Below are 14425 nucleotides of genomic sequence, written 5' to 3'. Positions count from 1 at the left end.
TATTTTAATAGTATTGGTGGCTGATGTTTTTTGTTGAAAGAAAATATGTTTTAAGTTAGTGACCTCTTTTTTTAAATCGAAAGTTATTTTCAATTTAATAATAACACTAAACTTTGCAATCAAAAACAAACATTTTCTGAAAAATAGGCAAAAAAAAAAAAAGATTCAACTATTTTTCAATGCTGCCAAAACCTCTACATTGATGCAGCTCAGAACGAAACTGACGTGTTAAGTAAGATGGTTGTGTCTCCAAGAAAAATCCCTTGTAGTAAAGTCGCGTTGACTCAACACAGCGGTAGGATGAGCAATCAGATACAGATAGCAGGTGCTTCACTTCGGAGTCAGTCGGACGCTGCGCCAGCGCTGGGCTAGGTCGAACAGGCGAGCGACGCAACTATTCGATCTCCTGTGTATTGCACGGTATCACTCACAATTGAAGGCTGGCTTGCGCGCCATCTCACTCACGCAAGTAGCGGCAAGCAGCTCCGCTGATCCACTCAGTTAGCAAGTACGGTCCCTTTCTTTACGTGATTAACCGATAGTTTTAGTTGTAAATTTACTTTCCTTTTTCGGAAATTAGAAGGATTACTACTCCTAGGGAACTACTCCAAGACCTAACGCATTTTTCCAAAATGCGACTTGGTGCGTTTCTATTAAACTTGATCCATATTCATGAATGACATCAGTGAGCAAAGATTTTGAACACCGTAACCGAGATATGCAACACCGTCAATATAGGTTGTTTCGTCATAATGTCATGCACGATGATCTGCTTGGCATATGATTCACACTTTTATCACTTTCTACTGTTGTATGATCTGAAGTCAAACACTATTCTGTGACTAGCACAACCAGAGACAAGAGACCCTTCACTAGTACCTTAGTCATAGTGGAAGATTTTACTTTCGGGACTTCAGCATTCTACTGTTGACTTACCTACATGGTTGCTGTTCAACAACGTATGTTGGCAGTTTCGTTTTGCAAACAAGCCGAAAATAGCCGGGTTGTGGACGACATCCGAAGCTCATCATTCACAATGTAGGTAGGTCTACAGCCGAAATTAGAGTGATGACTGTTGCTCTCTCATAATTGTCCATAAGGAATTGTTGAATCCCTGAAAGTAAAAGCTTCCACCTGTCGCCAAGGGGCCAGTGGAGGGTTTCTTGTCTCTGAGCGCAACTGACCCACGGATTATTTTCGACTGATCGGTTAAAAGTGTGTGAATTCTTACCGGGATCATGGAGAACATCGAAGCGGGTGTCGGCGGTGACTCGATTCTCACCGGCGGTGAGAATTCGCTTGCTATGGCGTTCCCTATCATCCAGCTTCCACAAGACCGTGTTGTCCAAGACGTCACGGACCACGCACGTGAGCAGGGCGTCGTCTCCCTCCATCACGCGCAAAGGCTGCGTCGCCGTCTCGTCCATCCGCGGGGCTGCCAAAAAACAAAACAAAACAATTCGGTCAGAAATCCATTGAAGTAGCAAGAAGAATCGGAAGCCGTAAACTGAAAGGAACACTAGACATAGTAAAAACCAAGCAATGCAGCACAAGTTTTCTCATTAAAGATCACGTCATAAACGTTGAACACATCGAAAACTTCCAAAATTAACTTTTAAATGAGAGATATACAAATTCGTAATTAACATGAAAAATTAAAAGTTCAAAGTTCCCGCTCGTGAAAAAACATTATCAACGTTGGCCTGTTGGGGCGTTGACTTCAACCTACAGGGTTATTTAAAAGTTATGCACCACTGACCATAACTTTAGCTCTAATTATGATATCGATATGCGGTTTAAGACGTTTTTCCTCATATTGAGGGGAAACTTTTTCAGGTACTTACCAGTTATTGCTCCTCTCGGGGGAGGGGGAGCTCAAAATTTTCAAATGGCCTCTCCCCTCATGGCCAGTGGTGCGTGACTTTTGAATAACCCTGTACACGTTAGGCAAATGACTGGAGCTTGGTTTCGCAGACATTTTCTTTCTCTTCTGATACGAGGTACCTATCTTTGGTTTTGATTTTAAAAAAATAAAGTTGGTAGGTAAACAGAAATTTTTCCGCTGTGAAAGTTTCCGAAATTACTTTTGTGCTCAATTTCACTTGAAAAGACTCGGAGTTTTCTGAAAAAATGAGTTTTTGTACTCATCATTTTCTTAGGAAAAGATTCCGATTTAAGTATGTGTCGCAGGCAATCAGCAATCGCCGACAACTTGCAAGCTCCGTACTTGTCAATCCGTCAAATCGCAATTACAATGACATCGATATATTAAAGGTTTCTTTAGCGAAGAAATTCAAGGCACGACCTCAGCTTGGAACGCCTTCAAATCCAGCGATACTCTCCGCTTTGCCGAGAAGTTATTTTAGTTGCTTAACCAAACCAAACCCAACGCAGATTATTGATTACATTTCACGAACTCCCAAGTGTGCTAGCTGGTACCATGCATTCAAGAAGAAGAGGATAACGTACGTTTGAATTCAAAGCATAATAATCACTACTTCCTATCTCGTTTTTACTTTTTTCACTTTAACTTTTTTTAATTTGTTAATTCAACACGAATAGATAGCAATTTGCCGGCGATTGCTAATTGCCTGTGATATATGCATTCTGTAAAACCCCCCTCTCTCCTCCCTCTTGACACATATTATTTTTCTAGGTCGAAACAAAACAACCTATTTGCCTCTGCTCCCACAGTATTTTCGTCAAAGCTTCCGAATAAAATTTTTCTCAGGCGAGACTCGCGACGGAGTCGCATTTGCTTCGGATCCACCCCGGGATCGTAATCAAGATTTCTCATCTCGTCGGCACCTCCGAGCTAGTAAAATCGCGTCGTTAAATTCGGCGCGGTAATGATGCGATCGCACCGGCGTGAAACGGGTTCTTTTCGAGTTCCAGTGCTGACGTTGCGTGTCGCCATCAACAGCCGAGATGCGCACCTACACCCTCTTCGCCCTTCTGGTCGTCCTAGGCGCAGCCGTCATCGCTCACCCCGCCAATGACGTAAGCTCTATTGATAAATATATACTCCAGCTCCCTTACAAAAAATGGGGATTCTTACAAGTTGGCAACATTTGTTGAAAAGCCAATGATGGAAACACCAAACCACGTACCCCAGCAAGCTCCATTGATATACCCCCTAAAAAAAGCTCCCAACAGCTCCTTAAAGCTCCCTGAAAAAAATGGGGATTCTCATGAGTTGGCAACACTACACGGAAAAAATGATATAGTGCTGAGCACTAACTGTTTAGATCAAATGGAGCCAGGTAGTATGGCAGTAACGCTGAGCCCTAAAACTCTGGGGTCGAGTCCTATAGACTGTAGGTCTCAACAGTACTGCCATATCAGATGGCTCTATTTGATCTAAACAATTAGTGCTCAGCACTATATAGTTTATTCCGTGTAAGTTTTTTAATTTATATCGATGATGGAAATACCAAACCTAATATCTCAGTTAGCCTCATTAATATACACCCCCTTTCCCTACAAAAAATAGGGATTCTCACGATTTAGTGAAATTTAATAAATTTACATCGATGGAAGAAATATCAAACAGCGTATGTCAGTCTGCGACATCGCGAATCTCTCACTACATTTTAATTTTTAAACAAAAAAGCAAATCGTGATCACGTTTTTTGCAGAAAATTTTGTTTCAAATATTTTCCTTCCACTAGCTCTCAAGAGTATTCTCTGGGAAATTTTACAAAAAAGATGGTATTTTATGATTGTTCAAGTACACGTTACCTACTCAAGGGGGGAGGGGGGTTAGATTTAAGCTCGTCTTAGAGAGTTTTATGAAGGGGGAGGAAGGTCGAGCTTAGTCTCTTGCAAGCCTTTTCACTTCGAACAAAAAAAAAATCCCATAAAGCATTCTTTTTTAGTTTTTCGTCTAGCTTTCTTCAGTTTTTGAAACATTGGGAGGGACAGGAGGCCGGAGATTTGGGACAGACAAAAATTAACATGGTCACTTGTGTATGCGCCATACTTTACTTTTTCAATCTTTTTCATTAATATTTAATTTTAATTTTAATTAAACCATAGAACACGGGAAAGGAGTCGACCAAACCGGCGGAACCTAACGACGTAAGTCTCCATTACCAAACTACGAACAAACATCCCTAATTGATAAGTATGTTATTTGGGCTGCATTAAGTAGAATTAAAGGAAGTCACATGAGTCATTGCCAAATTTAACGGTTGTGTCGATTATTTTGAACTTGAATTTAAAGCTACTACTGCCATTAGATGAAATAGCAGTGCTGTCATTCAAGGAAAAAACGCAACATAAACATTTGAACTTTGCCAATAGAAATGCCAGCTTTTAGAAAAAGTATAAATTTTTCCTTAGAAAGTTCGAGTTCATTCTAGTTCTGATTCCACTTCAGTTAAGCCCTTTAATGAAATCACGTAGGTGCGTTGAAAAGAATATGCAAGGGACGTTCTCCGGTATCAGAAAAATCAGGTGTCTTCTTGTTGATTTTATAGCGAATCAGCGACGACAAGCATTCTTTAACTACACGTATATAAATTCATAATTGTTAATTGTACCTAAGTATTAAAACTTCCCGCTTGTTTTTAGATTAGGAGAAGGATACACGATTTTCACAACACTGTAATTGTAGTTTGACTTTGAAAACTTGACATTTGACTCGTGAAAATGGAGAAAGATGAAGAGAAAGAATGAAAAAATGCTGCATTTTTTATATACTGAAAGAATTCTGCATGTATCTTAGCTTTAGAGGAAGGCAATGATGATTTTACGTGTCGACGAAAATGAAAATTTTAGTATGATGCCGTTTCCTTTTTTAAAAATGTTCTTAACTGTGTATTAATTATTACTTTGAAATTACAGGACACAGGAAAGGATACGACCAAACCGAGAAAATCTGATGACGTAAGTCTTAATTACTGAACTACTATAATTTTACAATAAAATTTCATACATCACTTCTGTGTTTTGAAAATAAAGTTTTCATATCTATAATTACAAGAACGTAAAGTAGGGGGAAAAAAACAAAAAAATTCCTACCTATGCGGGCAAACTCAATGCATGAATGATTCTCAACGAGTCGTAGCGAAAATGGACGTGTTAGCGTACTAACTTTTTCTTATTTACAGTATTTATAATTGTATATTAATTACTTTTACTTTTTCTTTTTGAAATTACAGGACACAGGAAAGGAGACTACCAAACCGAGAAAATCTGATGACGTAAGTCGTGGTTACCGAATTACTAGTACATATTCTTTAATTACACGCATAAGAATTAGTAAAAAATAATTTGACAATGCCTTCATACGGAAATGGACGTATTGTCGTATTAGCGTGCTAACTTTTTCTTATTTACAGTATTTATAATTGTGTATTAATTACTTATACTTTTTTCTCTGAAATTACAGGAAACAGGAAAGGATACGACCAAACCGAGAAAATCTGATGACGTAAGTCCTGATTATCAAATTACTAGCACCTATTCTTTAATTTATTGCACGCATCAGAATTACCAAAAAGACGTTCCAACGCAATTCCGTTGGAAGGCGCTTCTTTCAGTGGCAGGAGGAAGTAATAATATAGTTGCCCATACTTTTTCAGTTAAAAAGGAACAAAAAAAAAACAAAAAACAAAAAACATTCCTCCCGGAAAGGAATAGAATTTTAACCTCCGAGGCTAAAGCCGGGCGCGGTGGCACTCGGCCACGCTGGATGCGCTATGGCATGGCAGCTTGAAAAACTATTTAACTAAAAAATGGACTTTTAGCGCGAATACTAAAGAGGCGTGTCCAAAAGTTACGTGCACTTCTTGATTCACACATGATTCACATTTGTTTTTTCGAATCCCCACCTAAGCATCTTATGGCCCAATGGATTGGCCCTGAGGCCAAAAAATTAGTATTTGGATTCTCAAGAATTAAATCAATCAATCAATCGTTCAATATAAACGTCTGATTTTGGCGTTTATGGACTTGATGGGTCCTCTACAGCAATTTTCCACCATGATAAATGTTCATCATTTTTTCATTTCATTTTCGAAATTTGAGGTGAGATAATGACGGTCACAGAGAAAACCCGCTTGGAAAATGAATAACCAATCATAAAAAAGCACACCAATACGTCAACGTGACTTCGTTGAATTTTGTTGAATTCAAAATGGACGTATTAGCGTGCTTAATTTTTCTTTCTTTTACAGCATTTCTAATTGTGTATTAATTATAATTACTTTCTCCTTTGAAATTACAGGACACAGGAAAGGAGACGACCAAACCGGCAAATTCTAATGACGTAAGTCTTGATTCCTGAATTACTAATTTAGCTGACTGCAAAATTTCAAATTTTTATCGGGCTATAAGGCGTATCGTAGCTACGCCTTTGTTGTCAAAATGAATAAATAAATTTAAAACTACTTTCATAAAATTGACAAGAATTCTAAAAACAAAAGCCGACATCGCAAAAAATGTTGGCCGAACGATACAGAGGAGCATTACATGGTAATACCTAAAAGCAACGACGATGACCTAACTTCATTGTATTTACGCTGTAATCACCATTATTGTTTTAATCTATTTACTCTGATATTGTAATTTTATTTTGATTGATATTTCAGGACACGGGAAAGAACACTGTCTTTCCTGCAACCTGGAATCCTAAGAAGACTGATGACGTAAGTCTTTATTACTGAACTACGAACAAATATGCTGAATTCATACGAATGTATTGATTAAGTTCATTGGATTCGAGTAAAATTATTTAAGAATGATAACGTTAACAAATTTTCGATAAATGAAAATGTAAGAAAAAATTTTTATATAAGAAACATCGTTTAGTTGTATTTTCACACTGGAAAAAAAACACATTGTATCTAGAGCCCAGACTCATGAAAACATTGACAAGAAAAAGGACTCTTGACTCAATCAGATTTAAGCTTGGATCAAAAGGAAATCCGCTCAAATTAAGAGGCTTGGTTCTTGATTTAAGCTTAAATCTGATTGAATCAAGAGTGTTTTTTCTTGTCGGTGTTTTACAGAGTCTGGACTCTAGATCCAACGTATTTTTTTTTTTTTTTTTCCAGTGCATATCATGCTCCGTAATATAAAATCATGTGAGAACGCATAACGCGTCACGCCCAAGACGCGCAGCCCTTGGGATGAATGGGACGCTAAGCTGTCGGGAGGCGTTGCCCTCTATTTTATGTCTGAAATAGGATTTTTTAATTCAAATAAAATATTCCAGACTAATACTTTAAGACCACACCAACGAAACCGATGAAATCTAGCGACGAAAGTATTGATTACCCAATTGCAAATAAACAATCTTTATTTGTGACCGAATTCATGAAAAAAAACGCATCTTCCAAGCAAAAATATCCCTTAACTTTTTGTGGGTACATAAAGGAAAAAACAGTGCTTTTGAAAAGGCGACTCTTGAAAATTGGCGACACTGTTTTGCCTTGATTTAAATTAATGTAAAACAATCGATTCTGGGTCGGGCGGCTTGCCTACCCAAAATTGATATTTTCAATGGATTTCAATGGATTCCAATGGGTGGAAAGCAGTGTTGCCAATTTGCAAGTCGCCAATGTGCTAGTGCGTTATCATTTTTTCTTCAATACTTTTACTCGTATATTAACAATGTTTTTGTTCATTAAAATTACAGGGCTCGGGGAAGGATGTGACCAAACCGGCAAAACCTGACAACGTACGTATTGATTACCCAACTGTGAACAACAATCTTTATTTGTGACTAAATCCATGAGAAATCCCTCATCTTCCGGGAAAACATGTTTCTACATTTTTAGAAATACATGCAGGAAGAAAATCCGGAAGTTTTGGCACAAGTTTGACTCTGGAAGCTCAAAACTTGAAGAAGATACGAGTCCTGAAGTTCCAAGATAAAAATACTTAGGTTGTAGGAAAATGAAGTTCAAGCTTTTGAAAAAAGTCACTCAAAATTTTCTCCGCGGAAGAAAAGGATCCTTTTCATGGATCCAGTCACATTCATACTAATTTAAATTAATACAAAAAATACTAAACAAACTTCCACAAAGCGGGAGATCCCTATTAATTAATCAATTATTTCCGTAAACTACACTGAGTCAACTTGGAAAATCCGCATTAATTTCCAGGTTCTAGGGGAGGGGGGGGGGGGGGGCGGCGGCAAAAAGGCCCTTATCGATACCCCTCCTTGACCCTACCGAGTGGTCTATTCGCTGAATCCGAATGAGTTTACTGTTTTTTTGTGATTCTTCTTTTTATTTGTCAATCAGGCCAACGAGATGGACGCGCAAGCGAACAACGAGACTCAGTCGAGGTTCTTGTCCTTAGCAGGCATAGCAGGAGTGCTTGGCCCTGCGCTCGTCAGCGCGTTGGGCTGAAACGCTAAAACGAAGTGTGTTGCTGAGAAGTTTTTCAAGGCCACAAAGAGGGGGAATAATGAATACTCATATCGAACGGCTAACTGGGGCAAACCGACGGCTCACTTCGGGTTTCAAAGCTCATCCTCGTTGAGAAATCCCGCGACAAAACGGAATGAACAAACAAGCAGAGATACATGGACGAATAAATATGAATGGAATAATATAACATAAGTTTGAAACATTTATTTCCCTTCCCCCGACTAAAAAAGTCAGACTGGTATCAGTAGGTTGTTAATTGAAGTTGATAGACAGAACGATAAACAACGCCATAGACAAAGAGGACAAAACGAAAATGGAGCGATTCTACGGGGGAAATGATAGAGGTCTATTGTGGGGCTATTCTACCAATAAGATCGAGCCATTCTCCCGTTGTCTTCTTCGTCCACAGCTTTGGCTATCAATTTCAAAAATTAGCCCGCAGACTGCTCTGTGAACTCTTCAACAACTAGGCTCTTGGAGAGAAAACGTAGTGATTATATGCGTAACTCATGGATGGAGCACTTGCTACATCCCCCAAACCAGAATGAATGCCAACTGCCCTTCATAGCCGGAGTTCACACTTTTCCTTGTCACGGAGCGATGGTGTCGTTTTAATGAGTGTAGCGACAAATCAGTGCAAAGCTTCCGGCAAAATATGGATGTTTTCCATTTAAAAGACAAGAAATAGACTCTGTGTGGAACATGGTTCTTACCATTAGGTCTCATGTTTAATAACTTTTTGATCTTCTCTCAGTCTAAAAATACTCTGGGATGCCAGTGTAAGGCAAGTCTTCTTTAAACGGTAGATCAGTCTCGAATATTTCTTCATAGACAGGGTGTCATAGTGTAGATGTGGTATAAGCACCACTAAAAAGCGATCAATTTCGCAATTTCACCACTCATTAAAATAAATAATATTCAATCTCCAAAATCAAGATTCACGAAAAATACTTTGATTAAAATGATAGATCTTTTAGATATTTGCCATGCCAAAGTTTTAACACAGGTAACCAAATTTGTTGATCTTAAAACCCAAGCCTCGATTTAAATGGCGAAATTTCCCGTGATGAAGAATACCTTCAAACTTTGGTTACCTACGGAGGAAAAAAAAAAAACATCGTTGCTCTTACAATGCTTATGGTGGATTCCGCTTCCAGCCTGCTTTTCTGGTCGTAGTTAGGATGTTCCTCTGTGTGTCTATAACGATGCAGTATTGTTGATATTCGTTAACTTTAATAGAGAAGCAAGTTAGACCTGAAATCTACTAGGTATAAGCATTATGAGGGTAGGTTACCATTCTTATTTCTCCGTGGGAACCAAAGTTCGGTTCATAATACTAAGAACTTGTGTTGTCTGAAGTGAAAACTATTATGTCATGTCTCATGATGAGGGTTGGAAATAGAAAATTCACCTTGAGCATTGTACCTAATGGCAAAGATTCTTTTTCCTCTTCGTTTCAACGTAAAATTCTTTAGGGTATTCTTCACGGGAAACTTGGCAAAATCGAGACTCGAATTTCATGGTCAAAACAAGGAGGGAAGTGCACTTCCCCTTGCACCTCATTCGTCAAACACTATTCGAACCTGAGAGCCCTCTTCCCTCTTGGCGAATTCAGCGAGACACAAAGTGAGCTGGGACCCGTGCCCATAAAACAAGCTCATTAAAAACAGAGATGAGCTTTTCGTCGGAAATGTGTTAGGGCCTTAAAAGAGAGTCAGTGCTACCGCGAGATTTGACGTTGGTTCCTCTCGCCCAAAGCGAAGATGCGGGCCTTCATCCTCATCTCTCTCTTCGCCGTCTTCCTATTGGCCGTCCTTGCCGCACCGCAACAATCAGTAAGGGATTACACTCCAAGTTCAAAGGTCACCAAACTCCAATTCCGGTCATGAAAGTAAGGGGAATGACCAGGCAATTCTATCGAGTTACCTAGAGCCCCTCCATGCTGCGCCATCAGCTTAGGGTTAGGTTAGGTTAGGTTAGTCCTGCATGTCACACACGGGCAGGAAGATTTTATACTAAGCACAGTTTTCAGTGATCTTTGGTCGACCCATTCCGATATTCCCAAGTAACATAGATTGCAATAAATTGCAATTACATCGTCAAATTATTGCTGGTGCATCGGAGTTTTGTGTATGTTGCCTATACTTACTGACTGGAGGCATATGGGTTATGTTGTTGAAAATTATCGCAATAAAATTGAAATAAGTTGCTAGTTTTATTGCACTGCACATTGCCTACTTTTTTGACGCATGGAACTCACTCTGTTGATTGTTTAAAATTGGCATTTATTGACCGAATGATAGAAAATATTGCGATTCTGTCGCAAGAAATTTCAATTTTAATTGCAATGAATCGTAATTTTATCTCAATATTTTCATTGCACTGTGCTACATGAGTTTCTTTCCAACATTCCCTCTCTCGTTTCTTTTATTTCCGGTTGCGCCGCGCCGCTGGTTTCCTGTCCATTTCACTTCATGCTCTTTGCAACCGACAACATTGTATTCTTTTTGCCCTGCTCTCGTGAATTCCATGAATCCTAAACACGAAATCTAATCGGACATGGATTTTATGTGACGCATGTCTGGGTGTACCGAGTGGTGATGTCGTGTGTAAATTGGCACCTTTCTCCCTCCACTACTAATTATAAAAATTATTTTTTGTTTTCCAGAAATATAATTATGCAAACATGCACGATATAACACATACTGCTGTCTTTCCTTAAAGTTGTTGTATTTCCACCAGCAAAAGTGTAATCAAGTTCTGTTTACAGTGGCATCGGACTCACTGAAGAGAATATGTAACTCCAGAAATTATGAATTTGATAAATTGGATTAGAAGGTGTTAGAGCGAAAAAATGTATTAAGAAGTCGTCTTTTGCAGGTAAAACTGTCCGTACTATTCGAAGAAACTCCTTAAATTTGTTTCAGTGATTAACCTTTAACTATTGGGAAAAGGGACTTATTTGGTCCAAGTTAGGCAAGGCAGTATGATCTCTTGCATGTTTACGTGACTATATCTTAGAAAAATAAATAATAAATTTTAGAATTAGCAGTTGAAGGAGAAAGGCGTCAATTTGCACACGAAAGTCGGTGCTCGGTTTCTACAATCAAAATGAGAGGCTCAAAGGGGGACATTGATAAAGCCCCAGTAGCACGTAACTTATCGATGAACAAAGGAACGCGAAGTATAACGGACGACAGTATGAACTCGGGGTGATACCAAAACAAAAAACGATGACTTTTTGCTGATGTACTCTGAAAATTAGGAAAAATGGAGAAAAAATTTAGGCCTTTACTTATCTTTATGATCATGGACTGATACATGGTTCAATCGAAAGGTACATACCTGAAACAAAACAAAAATAAATATTGTCAGTAAGTTAATAAATGTATATTCATTCAAAATTACACCTAAGTAGTGATTTAAGGAGATGCACGTTGGTAAAAAATCGAATCGATATAGTTGAATATTTAGAGGGACGCGTTAGAAGGACGCGCTACGAAGGAGATAACAAATCGGTAGTATTTTGATACGTTTCCGAATAGAAATTGTTTTGCATAAAGGAAAGCTAAATTTTGTTTGTCTTATACTTTTTTTGGCAGGACAACGGAAAAGATAAAGATACAGGGAACAACAGCAAAGTTAAAGCTAAAGACATTACAGATGTAAGTATACATTAATCAAAGTTTTAAAGAAGGTAATTTTCATACTCAAAGATATGGTCATCGATCATAAAAATGTACGCTTTGGTTCCGATAATTTTTACCCTCTGACCGTTTGTCATACACTTAAAACCGTTGATACTGGTTTCAAAACATAGCATCAGACTAATCCATCATTCCACTGGGGAAAATATTTTTAAGAAGAAACGTAGCCGCTGTATTTTTTTGAATGAGTTTGAACAGGAATGAAAAGTCTGTTGAAGTGTGTTACTGCAAGAATAAGGATCGTATTAATAGTCATTCTTTCTCTTAATCATAATGTAAACCATATGGAGCTTTAATAAGGGAAAGAACTGTTTGAGGAGCAACTTTTAATACGTCTACAAGGCATTTGAACCAGTCTTGATTAATGGACCACTAGACGTTGTAAACATTTGTTTTCTTTGAGAAATGATTCTTCATCGAAATTTTATGGAAAGCAAGGTGAAACTATCGAACACTTTCAAAATTTACCCATAAGTTTAAAACTGACGCTCGTAAGGAAGAGCAGGAAAAATCGCTAAGCATGTCACGATCATTATTTTCTTTTTTCTCTGTTCTCGAAGGCCAACCCGGATAAAACTACGATCAGACCAGAAAGCGGAGAAAATAATAAAAATGACACGATTGCTATATCGAGGACCTTACTAAGCAACTTAGTCAACAGTATAGCTGAGATTAGTTCTGGAGTCTTTGCAGCAATTGGATAGGCATATGTGTTGCAGCATTTTTTGATCAAAATAAACACTCGGTTAGATTTAAATCTACTTATACATTTATTTCCCCTCTGTGACTATTGTGACTGTGATTTTCCTCCATTCAAAGCCGCTTGAGATAATGGGCTCTAGGTGAGACCGTCAAATGTAGTCCAGGTATTACATTGAGTATATTTATTTTCTAACAAACGGATGTAGTGAAACTGCGAAATTTCAGTCATCGATATTGAAAATTTATTATCATACGTGCTTGCTTACTTACTTCCTCACTAATCGAGGATGCGACTGACCATCGTCATTGCACAACTTCCTTTTCCTCTATGATAACAGATTATGATCGAACAGAAAATGTTTTACAAATGAACAAAAACTCAAAAATAAGTCCCTGTCTTGATAATCTTATTTTTTTCAATTGTAATCTAAAAATCTTTAATTGCAAAAAAATCGGCCATTCATACTCTCAGAACAAAATAAAGTGGAATAAAATATCGTAGCACCGCTATCGAGATACACACGATCTTAGCGGTTCTTCTCCTATCTCTGGAGGGCTCTTAAATAACAATTGCTTATAGCAAAAGTGGAAGCAAAACTTTTACCTTTGCTCGCCACTCAAAACTACTAACTTCATTCATTCATTGTCACCAATCAATTAACAGTTATTAATGATTAACAATTTAATTAGTTAATGAATAATTTTAATGTTTGATTAACTGCATCATTAATTTGAAAATTTTATTAAAAGTAACCGATAATATCAAAATCTTGGTGTTACTTTTTCTCAAATTCTCAGAGATCCAGATGTCATAAAAATAAAAGCCCCGTTTTTATACGCCGTTTGAGTTCTAATATTAAAAAAGACCTTTTAACTGGACGATGTGATGCAACGAGTTGTGGTTAAAAAGAAAGAATTAACCATCGACCATTAACGTCGACCATTCGACATGGACACACTGTCGCCAGAGTGTACAAGAACTTGTCAAAAAGCATGATTTGATCCGGGGCAATATACTCGATACTCGTATTAAATTTCAGAGACCCCGCACGAACAATTTCAACAATGTAATCGAGTGAGACAGAAGTTAAGTTTGACGGTCAACGGAATGTTACGTCTAACGATGAATGATGAGCAACTTGTTGAGCATGAAACTCGCCACATGCTGAGTGGTGAATGTTGGAGTAAGCACATTTCAAGGCGAGTTTTTGCAAATTTAGTTAAGGTTGTGGAACCAATCGTTCACCACTTCAATCATCAGTCATCATCGGTCGAATCTGGGCGTCAACTTCCGATAGTAATGTGTAAACAATAAAGGTAAGATAGGAGTGCGGGGTCTATAAAGAAATATATTGTCTCTAGATTTGTCGATTGGCCACCGAAGTTTTTCCTTTTTCGGTTCACGCGAAGAATTTCGCGAAGAGGAGCAAGAAAACAGGTTCCGAGGCACCCATTCTCTTCCTGGGAATCCCAGTAACTTCTGATGATCGATTCGTTGAGTCGCATCATCGGGTGCAATGAAATTTGATGACGCGCTTTCAATCAGCTACGGGAACCTATTCGAGCCGGGCGTCGGCAAGAAGACGTCGTTAAAGAGTGAAATAAAATGGATACCATTGAGGAGAACAAACG

The 14425-nt window shown here is 38.2% G+C and overlaps 2 protein-coding genes across 17 annotated transcripts in view; one reads left to right on the top strand and one right to left on the bottom strand.

The window, feature by feature from the left end:
• LOC109031066 (Ig-like and fibronectin type-III domain-containing protein 1) overlaps positions 1-14425 on the bottom strand; it is a 415859-nt gene that overhangs the window by 48007 nt on the left and 353427 nt on the right. For all 10 annotated transcript variants that reach the window (XM_019042365.2, XM_072298097.1, XM_072298099.1 and 7 more), the window contains one exon: positions 1232-1435. In XM_019042365.2, the coding sequence (XP_018897910.2) occupies positions 1232-1435 (204 nt within the window). The remainder of the gene's footprint in view (positions 1-1231; positions 1436-14425) is intronic.
• LOC109031067 (uncharacterized) lies at positions 2775-12883 on the top strand. Of its 7 annotated transcripts, XM_072298103.1 has the most exons (10): positions 2819-3000; positions 4039-4080; positions 4849-4890; positions 5166-5207; positions 5396-5437; positions 6233-6274; positions 6597-6653; positions 7646-7687; positions 11987-12049; positions 12652-12883. In XM_072298103.1, the coding sequence occupies exons 1-10, from the start codon at positions 2929-2931 to the stop codon at positions 12793-12795; spliced, it is 588 nt and encodes a 195-aa protein (XP_072154204.1). In that variant the 5' UTR covers positions 2819-2928; the 3' UTR covers positions 12796-12883. The 7 variants fall into 7 exon arrangements, with proteins under 7 accessions (XP_018897915.2, XP_018897913.2, XP_072154206.1 ...); XM_072298105.1 differs by lacking the exon at positions 4849-4890 and having other exon boundaries at positions 2787-3000; XM_072298104.1 differs by lacking the exon at positions 4039-4080 and having other exon boundaries at positions 2789-3000.

This window comes from Bemisia tabaci, chromosome 3 (genome assembly GCF_918797505.1).
Source record: "Bemisia tabaci chromosome 3, PGI_BMITA_v3".
Classification (NCBI taxonomy): domain Eukaryota; kingdom Metazoa; phylum Arthropoda; class Insecta; order Hemiptera; family Aleyrodidae; genus Bemisia; species Bemisia tabaci.
Note: the sequence above shows the minus strand (reverse complement) of the source record. Positions and strands in the feature narration are given on the sequence as shown.